This window comes from Pyxicephalus adspersus, chromosome 9, assembly GCF_032062135.1.
Source record: "Pyxicephalus adspersus chromosome 9, UCB_Pads_2.0, whole genome shotgun sequence".
Taxonomy (NCBI): domain Eukaryota; kingdom Metazoa; phylum Chordata; class Amphibia; order Anura; family Pyxicephalidae; genus Pyxicephalus; species Pyxicephalus adspersus.
Genome location: NC_092866.1, coordinates 64,994,354 through 65,013,992, shown reverse-complemented (window position 1 = coordinate 65,013,992; position 19,639 = coordinate 64,994,354). Strand labels below are relative to the sequence as shown.

The window sequence follows — 19,639 nt, the reverse complement described above, 5'->3', positions numbered from 1 at the left end:
CTGACCCCAAATAATGACAGATCACCATGTTCATGTACCCAGCCTCCAGGGGGCACCGCTGCCTCCCCTTACAGCTTGTCTGCCAGTCCTGGCACTGCCCCCATCCCCGGCTTCTAATACCCCCCAGATATCACCCCATCCAGGCTGCATGTATTGTGATTGTATGATGACAAACCCCGCACATGTGTCACCGCGCGGAGCTTTGTGTTGTCCGTAGCAACCACTCCTCCTCCCCGTGCTGGGGGTAATGCGGGGGAGAGTTGTCTGTTTCCCTTTTTATATTAATCTCAGCATGATGATCAGTTTGTTGTATTTTGTAAAATCAGCTGGGAGTTGCAGATTTTGGGGTGTTGGGGTGACCCGCGTTCAATGCAGATGTGTGTTCATCATTCTGGGTGCAGCTAGTTCTGTGCCATCCTCTGGGATATAACATGCGTATGCAGCATGTGCAGGACATGTCCGGGCTTATCGCATGTTTATGGTGACACCAGGAAATGGGATATTCCGGGTGCTGCACAGCGGGGACTTTCCAGCTGCGACCCCATACAACCCAACGCCCAGACCCGGCTCCTGACCCTCAGATTCTGGGACCTGATAGGGGGCTCATACCCTCCCCCCCCCTAAGAATATGAGGTAACTAGACTACATTTACTGGTATGGGCCCCTGGGGGCCCCTCGTGTTCTGTGCTTTATAAATTTGTCTTTTCTGCTCGCATGGAATTTGTTAATCAGCAATCTTTTATTTTTGAGTTTGCAATGTCGCCCTGAGAATATTAATAATAAACAGGATTTATATAGCACCAACATATTACGCAGCGCTGTACATTAAATAGAGGAGAGGATCCTGCCCCGAAGAGCTTACAATCTAAGGGGGGGGGGGCGCTTTAGGATTTGCTCCAAAGTTGCAGCACCAAACGTTCCCAGTGGGCAGTTGGTTGGATTTGGGTTCAGAACCCCCACCTACCCCCCAGGATCTGTTTCCGGGAGGGTTCTACCCCATCCTGGGCCGTATGCCCCATCCATATGTCTGCAGCTCACCCCCCAGCATTAGATGGGGGCGGGGGGTTGTTGTGTTTTTTTTTTCACATTTTTTTGATGTTTTACAATAAGCTGCGACTTTGTTGCTTGCGGATAAATGGCACCAGCATATGGAGTAGCGCAGTAGTGTTTGTACAGGTGGCCGGGTGCTCTCTATACACAGCCGTGGCCCTGCAGGTGGATCTGGGCTCCGGGCAAATATTTATACATCGATGTTTGTTTGCTGAGTTCAGACTTGTTAAAGGAAAATGAAGGTCGCTGCTGGGGTGAGGAACACACACGGGCCCCTCCGTGAACCTGGGGGGTCCCTTCCATGAATCCGGAAGGGGGGTCCTTCCATGGGTGACACCTCACTGACTTTCTGGGGCTGTCACCTCTAAAGGCTGCATTATACCCCTGATCACCAGGGGGCGCCCCATCTGCAGGGCTCATTTTTTGGTTGCCCTTTAATTTCCAATCTCCAGCAGTTGTACAATTGTGTCCCCCAGAGGGTAATTCTGGCATCTTAATAGGAAATAATTGCCCTTTGCTTTGGTTGTTGGGGGTAAATTTCCATCTTTTGTATCCAGTGGGGGTTTGAGAACTTCTGATTGATTTGTGCGGTGATTGATCTGTCTGGCTTTGGGCTGAGTGTGTCACAGATTCACCCTGAAGTTTGGTGCCGGGTCCGGGTAACGTGTGTTGGAATTTGGGGGCTGGGTAATGGTGACCCTGCAATACGGCACCGTCGCCTCTGCTCGGTATGGAGCGGGGCGGTTTGGCCGAAGCATTAAGGAGCGTCCTGCACATGCAGGAGCCTGAACATGGCTGACCCCAGGCAGTCCGCAATCGCTAGTTAGATATTTGCAGCCGTGCATTGTCTGTATACCAGCAGAAAGTTCTGTTTATTTTGGTGCTTCCCAGGAGTGTATGTGCCGTATATTCAGGAAACGTGGAGTGAATCATGGGGCTGGGTGAATCATGCTTACTACTGCTTTGGGAGGCTCTTTGGCCTCCCTTCCCCCCATCGCCCTCTCCTCTGGAATTTGATCACAAAGTGGGGGAAGGGGAGAGCTTCCTATCTCAGGAGCTGCCTCTCTTGTAACCTTTCATGCAGGAAATGCACCATGGAGCATTGCTATAGCAATGGGGAAGCTGCTGCAAAGTCTACAAACAAATGGGCGCCTTTAGTGTGAGTTCTCCGGGCCTGTGGTATTGTGGTATAATGAGCTGTTTGCTTTTGTTGCAATAGCTGCCCCAAGAGAATGCAAGGTGCTATGGCATTGTCCTGGAGGGTGGGCACTGCTGACTCGGTGTTCTCCCTGGCCACTTTTAGCTGGGCGCACCACCCAGCACTTTTTAGTAACCCCTCCCCGGCTGTTTTTGGATGATTACTGAGGGGTCACAATACAGGGGCTACCACCCACCTATAATTCCTACCCAGCTCAAAAGAATTTCTGGGTTGGCACTGTGACCCTTGCATTAAAAGTTAAAAACAAAGTCTGGAGTGATTAGAGAATAAAACACAATTCTTCTTTTTCTCCGCAGAGTTTATTATCCAGAGCTCGTGGAATCGCTTCCACCGGCCTGAGAAATCGCGGTGTGTCTCTGTTCCAAGATGGAGAAAAGCTGGATAGAAATGAGTCCATGTACAGCACCCCTCATGTCAATATCAACCCGTTTACACCCGAATCTGTGGATCTGCAGAGTTCATCTGGGAACTGCAGGAGAAGGAAGAGGACGTGTATGATAGAGTGAGAATTATTTACATAATTGGAGTCAATTATTGTCGCAGATAAACATTGGCCTCGGCTTATCTTTTCCTCTTTTCTTTTCTTAGTTTTGATGGAGAAGTGATGGAAGGAAGCGATGGAGAGTTGGATGACGGCATCAGGCCTGCCAAGGTAAAACATTGCGGGACCTCGGTGTGTTTTCATGTGAAGTGCGGGAAACGTTTGCAGAGATTGATTTTGTTTTGTTTTCCTTCTAACAGCAGAGAATCACGATTACAGAAAGTAACATGAAATCTCGATACGCCATTGAATTCCACGAGCTGGAGAAGATTGGCTCTGGGCAGTTTGGCGCCGTCTATAAATGTGTGAAGAGGCTGGACGGATGCATCTATGCCATCAAGCGCTCGAAGAAGCCTCTAGCTGGCTCGGTTGATGAGTAAGTGGTGACATTTGTCACACTGAATTACATTTGTGGACTCTTGGAAGAATACAGACTTGGCCAGACTTGCATTCTCCAGTGTTGTGACTCTTATGAAATTGATAAGCGGCCGATTGCTGGCCCTTCACCTGATGCTATTGAACATTAAGAAGTCACAGCTATGGAGTGGTAAGGCTGCCACCCGATCTATCAAAGATTCAGCATCTACAGGACTTGTATAGTGATCGTATGTTTGCTTACAGGCAGAACGCACTGAGGGAAGTGTACGCACATGCGGTACTGGGACAGCACCCTCATGTAGTGCGATATTACTCGGCGTGGGCGGAAGACGATCATATGCTTATTCAAAATGAATATTGCAATGGTGAGTAACACAACCTGTGCAAACATACATAAATTAAAGGAATAAAAAAAAAACACTATCATTGGTGCCTAGACTCCGGTGATATCCCCAGGAAAGATTCTGTTATATAACAAAACATAACTGCACTGAAATCCTTTCTTTTTTATTCACATTTATCCTGGATGGAGCTTGTTCCTTTTTAAATAGTGAGAACGTAAGGCCAGCACCAGAGGTTCATTGATATGTAACCCATGACTTGTGATTTAAATTTCTGGTAATATCAGTGTGCATCTGCCAGACTTTTGGCTTGGATGGTTTCAGGAGCAGTAAGTTGCTCCCCTAGTATGCAGTCTACCCATCGGCCCCTGGAGTTCAGATTACCAGGGTGGCAGCTTAATAGCTTGATCTATTTATCATTATTAAACAGAATTTATATAGCGCCAACATATTACGCAGCCCTGTACTTTAAATAGGGTTTGCAAATGACAGACAGTGGCACAGGAAGAGAAGAGGACCCTGTCCCGAAGAGCTTACAATCTAAGAGATGGGGAAGTATCACACAATAGTAGGGGGGATATGTATTGGTGGGTAATAAGTGAGGGTTTAAAAGACAAAGGAAGACATGTAGGTGAGGTTGATAAAGATCATTAGCATTAGCAATTTTACTGGGGGATAATGTGGGCAAATGTACAATGGGCACCACACTGCTTCACCTGCGGTGTTCTCACTAGATTTTTTTTTAAGCTGGGTGGGAGGAAATTGTAGGTGAGTGGTGGTCCTTGTATTGTGACCCAACATTTCATCAGCAAACCAAAAACAGCCGGCTGGTTACTGAAAAGTGCCGGGTGGTACACCCAACTCAAAGGGCCTGGGGAACACATTTGAATTACAGCTGCAAAATTTTGTATTCATCTGTTGACTGCCATGGGCACCCAAATCATCATTAAATCACAAACATCTGATTACTACTGGCAATGTTTCCAATTAATTCGTTGAGCATTTTGTTAGCATTGGGATTTCCAGACCTCATTCCCCAGCTGTCGCCTTTTCTTTGTGTGAGATTATTGTTGTGTTCTAATGGATTATCAAATCTGACTTTTCTAACACCGATCAGTTGAATGACTGTACAGGGCAGGGCTGTGTAAACCTCCCATTGCATTCTGTTTGCTACAGTTAATGACTGGACTGTCGGTTATACAAACAAGCCAATAGAGCGGCTTAGCTGTTAGCAGCTTGTTGGATGTTTATTTAATGATTCTAACAACTCAGCCGCTTTCACTTTCTGCAGAGAATATTCTACGTTTGGATGTTATGAGTTGTGTTAACCTGTTTTTGTCTCGTCCTATGCAGGTGGCAGCTTATCGGATGCCGTTAATGAAAACTACCGCAATATGCGATTCTTCACTGAACCAGAATTAAAGATTCTTCTCTTACAAGTGGCCCGAGGGCTGAAATATATCCATTCCATGGCCCTGGTCCATATGGACATCAAGCCTAGTAAGTCCCCGCTCATCATCATCACTCATTGTGAACCTGCTGGGTTCTGACAATTTATTCTGACATTTGTGTTCATTGCTCTTCTTTCAAGGTAACATTTTTATATCTCGGATGTTGTTGCCCAACTCGTTAGTAGAGGAAGCCGATGATGAAGATTGTGGTCCTCAGAAAGTCATTTATAAAATAGGTGAGGCTTTTTATTTAGAGATCTGAATGTTGCCCAGACTGACTTGGAACTTTGCTGAAAATGATCTTTAAAATTGAATGAGTGTGATCATAATTTAGCAAATGGCTAAAAATCGTACCTGTTGCTTCCTCTGTGTGACCGGAGCCATGGCTTCTACTGAAGCAACTTTTGTTGGTTAGCGAGTTGGCGCTTCTGCTGCAGCAGCAATATTTCCCTTGAGCAGAAATCGCAAGCGCTGTATTTGCAGCTTGGCCGCATGACAGACTGCTGGAGCGAGAGCTCAGATTCCAAACACAGCCATGGGTGCAAGTTTACAACTTTTAGTTATCTTCAGTGTTCACCCCCCCAGAATTTTTTCAAACTGGGTGGGAAGAAGCTGTAGATAGCAGCCCCATTTCATTATTGTGACCCAACTTTTCAGTAACCAGTAAAAACAGCTGGGTGGCTACTAAAAATTGCCTGGTGATGGGTCTGGGGAATACGCTGATCTTGCAAAATGCGTAGGACCTGTCTAACATGAGGTCCCCCATCCACTACTCTTCCTGCGTAGCAAATCAGTCACTGGAAATGGTGCTGCTGCCTTCCTCTTTATTGGTTGTCCTGTTATTGCTGGCTAAGGTGTCATTGGTGATGGACATTTGTTAAATACATACTGTGGTTGTGTTTTTTCCGGCTTATTGTCCGTTTCCAGTAGTCTGACTGCACATTTCTGCTTCTTTATCAGGTGACCTGGGTCATGTGACCAGGGTATCCAGTCCACAGGTGGAGGAAGGTGACTGCCGCTTCCTTGCCAATGAAGTCTTACAAGAGGTAAGGTCAAGCACTTGATGTATTGTAAAGAGTTTTTAAAATAAATTACAATAATTTTGCTGTGCAATGAGAGGAACAAGAGTTTAGCCTGGAGTTCAGTAGTAACTTTGCCATAGTAATAGGAAGAAATGTGAGTTCTGTAAATGGGGCTCTGATCACTACATTTTTTCCTGCAGGACTATTCCCAGCTGCCAAAAGCTGACATATTCGCCCTGGCGCTTACAGTCTGGTCTGCCGCTGGTTCAGATCCCCTCCCATCCAACGGAGACCAGTGGCATGAAATCAGGCAAGGCAGATTGCCCACCGTGCCACAAGTATTGTCCCAGGAGTTCACAGATCTCATCAAGGTAAATAGGATTGATTGAGTTGTATAAAAGCTTTGTTATGTTAATTATGCTTTGTATTTCTATATAATTGCTAAACAAGGCAGCAGCTATACTCATCTGTCTGAAAATAGCATTGGATTGTTAAAACTGATTAGTATGCAGATTGTTCAATTGCCCATTGAAAGACAATGCACTTATGGCTATACTGCCCCCTACAGGAAAAAGTTACTGTGTATGAACCTGAAGGCCCAGCCCAAAGGGGCTACTCCTCCCCCACCATTCCTGCTCCATTTTTTTTAAGGCCTGGTACACATAAGCAGAGTCTACCAGTCCTGCAGCTGACTAATTTTCATCCTTGAATTTATTGTATGCCATTGACTGAACAGCTGCATGCCTTGTTGCTGACGGCACTGAAATTTTCTATATAGCTTTGAACTTGTATGTGCACAAAATGCAGGCTGAATTTACCTTTTCTGGCTTCAGCATTTTACATCAGAGCACAAAGGGGATTTCAGATCCTGCAATAATGAGATTTGTTAGATTTTAAGCAAGTTGTCAGTTTTGCCTCCATGGTTGCATTGTTTGTTTTATGTCCCCCATATTTGTTATGGTATTATGCCAAGGAATTGCTACCCTGAAAACTGACCTCATCTTTTTGTCCTTCAGCTAATGATTTCCCCAGATCCAGGGAAAAGGCCGTCCTCTGTGGCCCTTGTCAAGCACCCGGTGCTCTTATCTGCATCCCGCAAGAGCGCAGAGCAGCTCCGGATAGAACTCAACGCCGAGAGGTTTAAAAACGCTCTTCTGCAAAAGTGAGTAATCGGAAAAAGATTGAAACCGAATGCAAAGCTTTATCTGCTGGGGAGTGTTTATTTTTTTCCCTGAATGTATCGAGGGAAAATGGGAAAATCATCAGAACCAAGTGACGCTTGGCTGCATGATATTGTCAGCAGCTGCATAAATCTTTATTTATAGAATGCAACCAAAACATTAGTTGGGTGCCTCTGTAGTGATTTTCTGCCTCAATTGTTATTTCTCGAGAGAGGGGGATTTACTAAACAAGAGCAGGTACCTGTATAGCAGACCTCAAACTGTAAATATCTCAATTTTATTATGACATTTATACCCCAAAAAACACCAGTGGCCCTCTGATATTTACAGCTAGTCTTTCCAAAATCCCCCTCAGGGGTGGCGATGCTTGAACATCTACGGCTATATTCAGAGTGCGACCTCAGATGGGTTAGAGGTGTTTATTCCAGAAATTATAGGCGGGTGGCGACCTCTGTATTGTGACCCAACACTTCAGCAACCAACCAAAAACAGCCGTCTGGTTACTGAAAAATGGCGGGTGGTGTGCCCAGCTAAAAGGGGCAACTGCTATGGTAAGTGAGCAGTTTGTGGTCTGTTTGGATATCACGGGAAAACGCTTCCTGACACCAAACAGCCAATTGGATCTCCTCATGCTGTGTTATCTAAAATCTGATCAATATTCACATTTCTGCTGAAATTAAGTGCTTGGTAATTTGCGCCCGATTGTGCAAATTGATCACTGAAGTGAAAGTATTTCCAAAGAAGTTGACAAATCATAACATGGGGGGGGGACTTTGACAAGTTGGATTCCATTGTTCTCTCCTTTTGTGTTACCTCCCCCACCTCCTAGATTGTAAGCTCCTTGGGGCAGGGTCCTCTCCTCCTGTGTCACTGTTTGTCATTTGCAACCCCTATTTAATGTACAGCGCTTTGTAATATGTTGGTGCTATATAAATCCTGTTTATTATTAGTAATTGTTTTCTTATATCCATCCTGTGGTGTACATACAAAGGCTCATAGAATTCGGTTTGCTAATGACATACTGACCCGTCGTTTTCTCTTTTCAGGGAACTGAAGAAAGCACAGATAGCAAAAGCAGCAGCGGAGGAGCGAGCTTTGTTCCCAGACAGAATGACCACGCGATCTACAGCACAGAGCGGCAGAGCCGCCCGCCTCATAGGGAAGAAGATGAACCGATCGGTCAGCCTGACTATATATTGACCGCAATATGAACTGCTAAGTCTAGGCTGATCCAGATCGCCATTTTAACACGCTTATCGTTTTGTTTATTGCCAACTACGCAGACCAGGAGCATCGCTGCCGATTTTTAGGTTTTTTATGCTTTTCCACAGATTACGGCTGAATAGATTTTGCTTCGAGGCCTCAGGAAGAGTCCGTAGGTCTGACTGGCATAACGTAGGCGGCATCTACAGTTCTCGGCACCATGTCTGACCTGCCGCCAGAATAACCCTGAACGTTACTGGTGGTTACAATGCCAGTTTGGCATTTGCAGGGGTGATGTGGTTTTATTTTAGTGTTTTATGTCCCTCTCGGACCTGTACGTTGGCCTCTATAGGGGTTCTACAGAAAATCAAGCTCTACGCATAGTTAGTGTGCCAAGTGTTTTCGCTACTCGGGCGGCGTCCCAGAATCCTGGCGCCCGTCCTTTATATAATGTGACGCTTTCTAAAATGACTGTAGTAGGTTCTTTTTTAGTTGAAATTCAACGGATTGTACTAATACGGTATTTCCTTTTTTTATGTAAATGTATCAAATTCTGAATTTCCAGAAGGTTACAAAATAAGGAACGTAGGGAGGGAAACTCGGCGCCAGAGGTTGTTAAATTTTGTACCTCGGTACATATTTTTTTTTATATACAATAAAGCTGAACTCCAGTTGAAAGTATTAAACCTTTGTGATGTTCTTTTACCCATTGCTTCAATTCAGGGTCCATTTCCTATTTATCCGGCAGAATAATTTGCAGCGGTGTCTTGACACCGCTTCTATATATGAGAGCGATATCTGCTGCACTGTCTGCTCGAGGGCCTTTTAAAAAAAAAAAAAAAAAAAAAAAAAAGAAAAAAATTGTTCCAATCAGTACTGAAGTGATTGCATCTCTTGTGGGGGAGCGTAGCTTCAGGAGATTTCTGTTCCTCCCAAATTGGTAGGTGAAGTCCCTGCTCTGCCCTGTCCACTCATCAGCATGATCTGGATCTGGTTGCAATGTCCTGCTGCTCAATGAAGGGTGCAAATTGGAAGTTTGGCCCCTCGGTGATCCCTCCTTTCAGCAGCTTCATTTACCTGCAATATGATCCAGGTGATAATGATTTCATTGAAAATATTTATTTCACAGAAAAAAAGAGCAAAATGTTAACAATTTAATATCTGGAGTTCAGCTTTAATCTGGTTTCATTGACACCTTGCATATTCCTTATGCATTTCTCCCACTTTTAGCTGCATGTATTAATTGCAACATTTCAGTCAAATTTGTTGCAAATTCCAGAAAGGTCGTAGCTGTGAACCAAAAATTGGAACATTTTGACTTATTCAGGAAGCAATATTCTGCTCTGTGCTGCTGCTGTGTCCATCGGCTTTGCTGGCTCTCCCACCTCAGTAATGCTGCATGAGGGTGCAAATGTTTTTGCTGCAGTGAGGTTATGAGGTTTGTGGGATAATTGTACTCTGACAGCTGTTCATTACTCCCAATGGCTCTCCCGGCCTTGGCTGTGCCATTATTTATGTACTGCAGTTGCTGTGTCTTTGATGCAAACGATGGAGCAGTGTGCAGTTTGCATGCACCAGGTTTACAATGGGGGGGGGAATTGAAATCAAACTAGACCGGCCCACAATAATTCTCACCTTGGATACCCATACTGGTGCGGAGCCCCCTTTCCTATTAGAAACAGGAATCCTTATATCTTGCACCATATGTACATAACCAGGCTGGGATATTTTGAGGACTGCCATCACCTAATTTTAGAGCCAAGGGACTGTCGGCACCATGTGGTGTTTCTGATCCTTTGGTACAGATGGAGATTGCTGGGTGAGGACCACCTGCTCATCTGGCATTTCCTCCGGATATTTTAGGATCTTCTTGCTGCACGTGACAAATGCCATAGATTGCATGGTGTCCTAATTGTGGAAGCCTGCACCCTTACCCTTCTACTTGGGAGGTCTGCAGCTCCATGTTTATGGTGGCCCTGTCATAGGGTGACAATGTTCTGTCCCCATCTGTCAATGTTTCTGTGTTGTCACCCATGCACATGCTCATCTGAGGAAGACCACAAGTAACAGCACTAACACCCATTTTGAGACATGGTTGTCAGGAAACCCAACCTGAGTGATACCATGGTGCTGACGTGCAGGTAGAGTTCAGACCACATAAGAGACATTTATTTATTGGTATTCACATTCATTGTATTGCTGTTTAGACATTTACTACAATCAGAGCTGAGGAATACTGTAGGTGGGTCAGCATGCAAATTCCTGGGCACCTGCACTGTGTGTTTTTTGCTGTATTGCGTTGCAACAGGGCCACTTTATACTCCCTTGCAGCCAGGCTGTATTTGGTGGCACATTTAGATGACCCTCTGCTATAGATTTCATCTGACCCCTAAGGGTGGGTAAAGGTTTGGCACTGATTTGCTACACTATCAGCCTCCGCCATTGAAGCGCTGTACAATAAATAGGGGTTGCAAGTGACACAAGAGGGGAGGACCCTGCTCTGAAGAGCTTACAATCTAGGAGGAGGGGGAAGTATCACACAATAGGAGGGGGATATAGAATGTTGGGAAGTAGTGTCTGCAAACCGACCGTGGTTCGTAAGAAACTTTTAGTGGTCCGTGGCTCTGGCCGGTGCCCCCCACCCCGAGTGGGGTCAGAAGGACCTGGGAGCCGCGGACCATGTCCCCCGTACAAATCCCAGGATCAGGGAAGTGAGCCAGTTTCTGGACACAACCCGCCCACTCTGCCATTGCGGGCTCAGATCAGCGATGGGAGAGAGGGTGAGGTTATAGCATCATGACACCACTATAGGGGAGGTTCCCCTCCTTTCAGTGACACCCGGCCCCCGTGCATGCACAGACCAGAGCTGGTAATTTTAGTGGTTTAGGAGACAGAAGAAGACGGGTAGGTGAGGTTGAAGCGTTAGGTGTTGAGAATGTGCAGAAAGTAGGAGCAAGCTGAATAGGACAAGGAGACCATTCCAGAGAGTCGGGGCAGCTCTAGAAAAGTCTTTGAGCCGTGCGTGTGATGAGGTTATGAGTGAGGAAGTCATTGGTAGGTCGTTGGAGGAGCGAAGAGAGCAGCTGAGGGGGGTTTCTATCAGGGCAGAAAGGTAAGTGGACAAGAACTGTGGAGGGATTTGAAGGCAAAGCACAGGAGATAAATTGAATTCTCAGGTGTATATGGAAGCCAATGAAGAGAACTACAAAGAGAGGCAGCAGAGGAGCAATGGTGGGACGGCTGTATATGGGGTAGGTAGGTGGGAGGGCTGTGTATGGGGTAGGTAGGTAGGTAGGTGGACGGGGTGTGTATGTGGTAGGTAGGTGGGTGGGAAGCATGGATAAGTCTGGCTGCAGCATTCATAATAGATTGGATTGTAACTCTCTGTAAAGATTTATTTCTTTCTGTCTTGACTGGAGCTTTTCAATAAAATTCCAAGTTGTCATCCCTGTCTTAGTCCCCCATTCTGGTCTACAAAACACCTTCCTTACATTATCTCCCTAACATAAAGTGGGGTAATCTGCAGTCCAGCAGTAGAGATGTATAACACTTTTTAGGATTTTAGTGTAGCAATGGCAGAATTGTTGGCTCACTACAGGAATCTAGGAGCTCATTACAGATCAGAAAGTATTTTTCTGTACTTGTAACATTTAAAGGGAAATCACATTGAGAAATGCGCATGTGTAAGTGTAGAGGTGGAATGCGCATGTTGTATCTGAATAGTTCCAAGCTCACACGTGTGATGGTGCTGCCACCTGGTGGTCATATACAGAATGCCAGGTTTGATTATCCATAAACTGCAGACCGGTGGAAGCTCTGTCACCATCACTGCAACATGCAAGAGATTCTTGGAGCAGCCTGAAAGATAGACTCTCCAATCTCCTTTCAGCATATAATCATGTGACTGAAAAGACTGTTCTCAGCTCCATGTACACTTCAAGGTGCTTCCATTTCAGTGGCTGAACATTGCCATGGAGGAGCAATGCCAAGTGAGTAGGTGCAGCTGGAAGGCAGATAAATCTAAAATTATTCATATTGGGCAGTCTGACGGTATCATTGACACAGCCATCTTTGCTTCTCTGTGTCCCCCTTGAGCCCTGCGTTATGACCTGTCATGTGATGCCCTGCAGGTAGGGTTGGCAGGGTGCATTGGGGTGCCATGTGGAAATAGTGCAGCACAGCAATGCTTGTTACATTCAGTTACAGATGCAATGCTGGATCGCACATGTGTGAATTGTTCATAAGGGCTCATTCTCATGATTGCTCTGTGGTACACAACGCATGGCAATGCCAACCCATTTTTTTCTAATTGGCACCCCAATGCCCTTTGCTGTTACATAGCACCAATGTGCTTTGTCTAATATGCAGCATGCACCTTTTTTTGTGCATTGGATTGATGAGAAATATCCTCAGTCCATTCATAGATAAGAAACTTCTGATTCTGTGCTGAGTGAACAAACACAAAAGCTGCGCAGTAATATTTGCTGACTCCATGCTGGGACTTGCAGCCTCCAGGATTCGCTGCCACCATACTTCAGGCATTGAGGATCCTCAGCTGACTTTTATTTCTTCTTCAAAAATGTCTGCAGCCCCAGGCCAGAGAAAATCAGATCCAAGTCCCAGTGAACGCGCCCATTCCCGCAGACATTCATCAATAGATTCCCTGTATTTTATAAATATTTCCCCTCACATTAAAAAGTGTCTGCAAGACAGGAAGTGAAAGAAAATCTCCCCAATGACAGCACAGCAAAAAATAACTCGATGGGGATTTTAGTGACATCGGTGGCCATCAGCATCAAGAAATCAAAACTTCTGGAAGTATCAGATCCTCCATCAGCTTCATCCAGAGAATTGTAATGTGGGCAGCAGGAGCGGTGAGAATTCAATGTTATCTGCACGGAAGGGGGGAACTATAAAATGAAAATCAATCAATGAATAACAATGGCAGCATCCGTTTGTAGAACAACCTAAATTTAATGGGAAAGAAGTTTGCAGCATTCAAAGTACCTGACCCCTGTACTCTGTACATTACATACACCTGACCTCTGCACTCTGTACATTACATACATCTGACCCCTCTACTCTGTACATTATATACCCCTCCCCCTGTAGTCTGTACATTACATACACCTGACCCCTGTACTCTGTACGTTACATACGCCTGACCTCTGCACTCTGTACATTACATACACCTGACCCCTCCACTCTGTACATTAGATACATCTGACCTCTGCACTCTGTACATTACATACACCGACCCCTCTACTCTGTACATTACATACCCCTCCCCCCTGTACTCTGTACATTACATACCCCTCCCCCCTGTACTCTGTACATTACATTAGTTGTGTGACTGTGGGGGGACATTAGAGTGTCAGCTCCTCTGTACAGACACTGTGGAGATTGCAAACCCAATATAAATTTCATATCAAAAACAATATACGGTCATTGATATTCCAGCATCATCCACTAGAGGGAGCCAGTGTCCTTACACTGTATTGGTTTACAATGTTTCATTTTGATTGATTTGCATTTCACACTTTTTCCCTATAACACTTCACATTATGGATTTTTTCCCATCAGTTCCTAACACAGCCATACTTTGCAAAACCAGTTTAATTTGCCATTGACAAATTATATTTTATATCTATATTTTATTTTTGTGTATATTTGGATGATGATGATAGAAATGCACACAGACATATCTGCAGTAGAAGAGTGAATCCAGGATTCCAGCATTGAAGAGTTATGGCTACTAAACCACCAGTCTTCTCTACATAAGAATGTGATCCTTATTCTATCCAGCTGATTGCACTCTGATGTTAAATACTTCCATAAACTGCAAAATAAATCAATTTATAAAGTAAATTGGAAAAGAATGGATGTGAGTGGCTCACTAAACAATGAAATGTCCAATCAGAAAGCTTCAATTATCAGATAACAATTACCCCAGCACTGTATGTTGTATTGAGAATGGAGTGTATCTTCAGGTTTTACCATTGGACTTTGTTGCAGTTCCCAGAGTAAAACATCCTGAATGCTTACTGGGGCTCCACCCTCTGGCCATGAGTGGTACCGTACCCTGTTCAATACAACAATACAATACAATGTGCTAACAAGGTTGTGTAATACAGCGAACTTGTGAAATGTGGTCACATGGGCAAACCATCATGTTATAGCACATAGATGCCAATTCCCATAGGCATTACCCCAGCTCCCCCCCCAGGGCAAGAGCTTACCTTCCCCCTGTGATGAGAGCAGCGTTTGCATTATTCTGGCACAGAACCATATTTGTCCTATTGTTTTACTCCTACAGTGCTGCCAATATGGACCCAAAAAGCTACAGAAAATAAGATCTTTGTTTTATTTTCGGGTCACGGGGGCTTGGTTTGGCATTTGGCACATGCATTCTGTGACCATTGGTTATGAAATTGTAGATCCACTCAGTATATGCGCATATAAGGCAGTAAATCAAGTTTAATGAGTTTGGGGTTTTGGCGTAACAGACCCCCCTGTTCTAATTTAGGCATCTTTCATAATTTATAAATAGGTGAGTAGAGCTGCCCCCAGGGGCAATTATCAGGAATTATTTTTACTGCATGTAAATGAATACAGCGGGGTCAGAGAGCGTGAAATCAGACGTGTCACAATATGTCTGGGGGTGAGAACCCATTGAGTGACAGGAAGAAGAGAGAGATGACTTCCGGATATTACAGTGTCACCTTCATACATAAAGATTATTCCGTGTGCTGATATATTCATATCAAACATCTCCTGATATAACTTTTATATTATACCGGAGCAAGGCTGCCTGTTCTGGAAACTTTGGCTGCCTGACACTGCAAGTATAGAGCCCACCAGGCTGCACCTGTAATGGACAGGTATAGAACGAATCAATTACAAATACAAATTCTGATTTCTCAACCACTACAACCAGATTCCATTCTCTATTCTGAGCACCTCTACCTCCATCACTGCAAAAGTCAAGGCAAAGGGCCTTGGCTAACCAGCAATTTGGGATAGGTAGCATGGGAGCCAGGTGTAATTGTTGGGATTGGGATAGGCAGCATGGGGGCCAGGTGCAAGTGGAGGGCCTGGATTAGACCAGACCGTTCACCTCCACCTTGTTCCCTTGCTGGATAGCCAGGTGCAAAGGTGAGCAATGGATTCAGGGACAGTTGGAGCCTAACCCTCCACTTGCAGCTGATTCTTTTTCTGGCTTCCTGATTGGCCAGCCCAGCATGGTGTAATACATGGGAGTTCATCTATGGCAATGCCCACATGGGGATCATCCATGGCTGTCAATGTACAACGCATATTAATATCTCTCAGACAGAATGGGGACTTTGCTCCTTATCAATATCTTCCTGCTGCTTGTGTCAGATATCTGTATGGAATTGTGGAAGAAAAGATTTATCCAACCCTGTGAATTCATAAATTTACTATACCACTACTGGAATTTATTTTTAGCCATAGAGATCATGTAAGTGCATTGACCTATTGCAACCAATCAAAATTCATCTGGAGTCAGTCAGCCAAAATCCCATTGCGCTACCTAATCCTAATCCTTGTGACTGCAGATCCTGGGAATGAGAAGGATACAGAATCAGTAACAGATACATTGTATATACATTGTCACCATTCTCCAGACTCTGCAGGAAGTCATGACAGATGGCCTGGAAGGGAAATAGCTGGATAGACTTTGCTGGGTGGCTGTGGGGCCCCAGTTTTGCAGGGCCCGGTACATCAGTACCCCTTGCCCCCACAGATGGCAGCCCTGTAGGTTTAGCTGGTATCTGCATTGGACTGAAATGCGTAGGCTGGGAATTTACAGAAAGGTAACGCTTGGCCGGCTTTCACCCACCTGGTGACAAATATGTAAATGAGTAGCGGGTTGGGGGATTGTTGGGTCTCAGGGGTATAAAAGGGGCCCTATGGGGAGCTATGGCAGATGAACCCTTCCCGTCTTCTTGGCTCTGTGATTTCCACCCGGGGAGGGAAGTGAAAGTCCCTTTGTTGTTTCACAGCTGCAGAAACTCACCAAGAGCAAAAAACTGTGAAATCCCCTCCCTCCATGGGCCCCTCATGAGAAAGGGCCCCGGGGACACCGTGATAGACAAACATTCATTTCATGTCTGTATATCTTCCATAATAAAGCATTGATTGTCCCTGTGGCCCCTGATCACCCACCACTAGGTGGAGCCCTTCAACTGAATATCCAGTTCTTGAAGAAAAAGGAAAGTTCTCTCCATCTAAGGATCTATAGCAGAGTTTATTGCCTGCTGCTGCCCTGCTGGTATTGAGAGAGGCCCAATCATCACAAGAGAATGCCAATATCTATACAATAATGCGGTCAGTATTATAAAAACCAATGGAGTGCTTATTTCAGCAGGAGGGGGCCCCAAATCATTTCTGCACAGGGGCCCACTGTTGGCTATGCCCACCACTGGAGATCCTGAATCCCTCTACCTATATAAATCATGAGAGATGTGATAATAAAGGGGGTGAATCACTAAATTTACTAAAAGAGTTCAGGCTGTTCACTTAGCAAGGTGAATGGTCGCTCTGACTGAGATAATTCACCTAACTTTGTGAATGTGATGAAAATATTGTGTTAAGAGCAGCCAAGTCAAGAGAATAACTTTGATGTATTTGCAAAACTGATGAATAGAGAAGAACACATTGACATTTTCCTCTTATGTGAATTGTAGGTTTATTATGTCTTAGCAGGGTCACGATCACTTTTTTTTATATTTTTGGTTGTAATATTCTGAGCACTTTTATTTGCAGGATTGCCGATTTATTAGCGGTCTGCCTAAAATAAATTGTAATATTATTAATTATATATCCCTATTTAATGTACAGCGCTGCGTAATATGTTGGCACTATATAAATCTTGTTTATTATTAATAATAATAATAATAATAATAATAATGATATATCATTGGAAGATTTCATTGGAATCACTTCCTAAGAGTTTATAACACTGTTTGTATGGAATTTAATTTCATTTTTGAACACTATTGTATGATGATGTTTTTGCACTAAAAGTTTATTTAAATGTGACTTCTTTTTGTGTTATATGTATATTGTATGTTGGATTTATATAAAAAGAATAAAAAAATGTTAATAATAAAAAAGAGCAGCCAATCACGTGCCAGGGACATTCATTACATTATTAATGATAAACGAAATCTGCGCACGTGATTGGATGGCTGAGGTTAGCAGAGCTCCGCCTCCTGCACTTTGCTAAGTGAACAGCCTGAACTCCTTTAGTAAATCACCCCATTGTTTGCCCTGAGTGATAGCTCACCCCCCCCCCCAAGGAAGGTATTTTGCCAACTCCTCACCCCCTCCCCACTTTGACAGGACTCCTTATAGAGCGGGTGCAGGTAAGGGGGAGCACTGAGTGGCCAATCACAAGTCCTGAATCTGTTATGTGGGGGGAGTAAAATCCAGCATTGCCAACATTATAGGCATTGGGGTGATGTCCTGGGATTGGGGGGTCAGTGGGTGCAGAAACATTGGATTTGTGGCCACATTGTATCATTATTCTGTATTTATATAGCGTTGACATGCACATTATTATTATTATTAATAAACAGGATTTATATAGCGCCAACATATTACACAGCGCTGTACACATTGCAATGTTTGGGGGCCATCGGGCACAGGGGGTATTTGCACGCCAATGGCACGCAGGTGCAGCTGTGCATAAAGTGAATGCAGCACACAGGCGCGCTCATTGTCCTAGGTATTCACACAGGGAAGTAAAGTCAGGGCTTTGATTGGTCTGAGGCAGGGAGGTCATATGACCCGGGGGGGGGGGGGGGAGCAGAAAACTCCGGAGTCTCATACAGGAGGTGTAAAAGTTGAAGCAGGAACCTTTTATTTCTCCAGCACCATGGCCATGAAAGACGACTTACTGAAGCCCATCTGGCACGCCTTCACCGCCCTGGACGTCGACAAGTCTGGCAAAGTCTCCAAGTCGCAGCTGAAGGTAGGTAGCGGGGCCCCCATTCTACAATCTGTACCTGAATGTCATACTACAACCCCCATTATTGCTGCACATACTGGGAGTGCTCCTTGCTGTGACCACCTGCAGGGGTCCGCCTGCTGTAGGACTACAACTCCCATCATCTCAAATGCCCCAGGGGGGTTCAGGAATGTGAGCTCCATATGTATTAATGTATATTAAATCAGGGGGCAAAAGAAGACACCAGGGGCCCCATTAGTGTGATCTACAAGTGTATTAATGCATAGGACACCGGGGGCCCCTAGCAATGTGATTCAAAATGTGTAGGACACCAGGGGCCACAAAGCAGCTATCAGGGGCCACTATAAACTTTGGGTGACAAATATACAAATGTATATTGTCCCAGGGACCCCATCAATGTTACCAAAGCAACCATTGGACGCCCCATAAATGTGATCCCCAAATTTATCAATGTAGAGGACACAAGAAGGTTTTGGGGCCCCTATCAATGTGATCTAAACTGTATAGGGCACCGGGGGCCACAAAACAGGTTTCAGGCACCACTATCAACAAATATATCCATGAATTGTACCCCAGGGGCAATTTGGGACCATTAACTGGTTACTTTCCAATGTATCAATATAAAGCACCCCAGGGGCCACAAAGTAGCTATCAGCGGTCTAGCACTGTATCATTGTATAGTACGCCCGGTTTGCACAGCAGCCATCAGGGGCCACAAACAGGACCCGTTTTTCAGATCTCTGCACCCAATGACAGAGGAAATACCCCTCACCCGTGTGATTTTGGGTGCCGTTCTGTATTTGTTGCCCTGTTGGTGGGGGAGGGGCAAGGGGCAATGAGACCGATGGGCAGTATTGGTGCCAGCAGGGCAGGAAACCTTTGTGGCGGTTTAACATGGCGCATTTCATGCATCACTGATTGTTGGTATGCAAAACCATAGTACACGGGGCAGAAATGATCAGAAGTGCTCGGGGGGTCAGATGCCAGGACAAGGAGCCCCCTATAACGGGCACAGCCGGGGTACAGACCCGGGACCCCAGCACAGGGATGGGGGGAGCCCCCCATAATGGGCACATAGGGGGTACAGACCCAGGGACCCAGCACAGGGTTGGGGGGAGCCCCTATATTGGGCACAGCCGGGGTACAGACCCGGGAACCTAGCACAGGGATTGGGGGAGCCCCCATAATGGGCACATAGGGGGTACAGACCCAGGGACCCAGCACAGGGTTGGGGGGAGCCCCCATAATGGGGACAT

The 19,639-nt window shown here is 45.2% G+C and overlaps 2 protein-coding genes across 2 annotated transcripts in view; both read left to right on the top strand.

The window, feature by feature from the left end:
- The window catches only part of WEE1 (WEE1 G2 checkpoint kinase), a 10,694-nt gene extending 1,661 nt beyond the window's left edge, over positions 1–9,033 (top strand). Inside the window, exons 2-11 of the mRNA XM_072422326.1 lie at positions 2,566–2,771; positions 2,858–2,921; positions 3,011–3,186; positions 3,432–3,553; positions 4,883–5,029; positions 5,121–5,216; positions 5,941–6,026; positions 6,203–6,373; positions 7,019–7,164; positions 8,230–9,033. Of these exons, the coding sequence (XP_072278427.1) occupies positions 2,566–2,771; positions 2,858–2,921; positions 3,011–3,186; positions 3,432–3,553; positions 4,883–5,029; positions 5,121–5,216; positions 5,941–6,026; positions 6,203–6,373; positions 7,019–7,164; positions 8,230–8,383 (1,368 nt within the window). The 3' untranslated portion in view covers positions 8,384–9,033. The remainder of the gene's footprint in view (positions 1–2,565; positions 2,772–2,857; positions 2,922–3,010; positions 3,187–3,431; positions 3,554–4,882; positions 5,030–5,120; positions 5,217–5,940; positions 6,027–6,202; positions 6,374–7,018; positions 7,165–8,229) is intronic.
- A 9,195-nt stretch (positions 9,034–18,228) lies between these two features.
- SWAP70 (switching B cell complex subunit SWAP70) overlaps positions 18,229–19,639 on the top strand; it is a gene marked incomplete at its 3' end in the record, with an annotated part of 29,858 nt that continues 28,447 nt past the window's right edge. Inside the window, 1 exon segment of the mRNA XM_072422325.1 lies at positions 18,229–18,386. Coding sequence (XP_072278426.1) covers positions 18,291–18,386 — 96 coding nt within the window.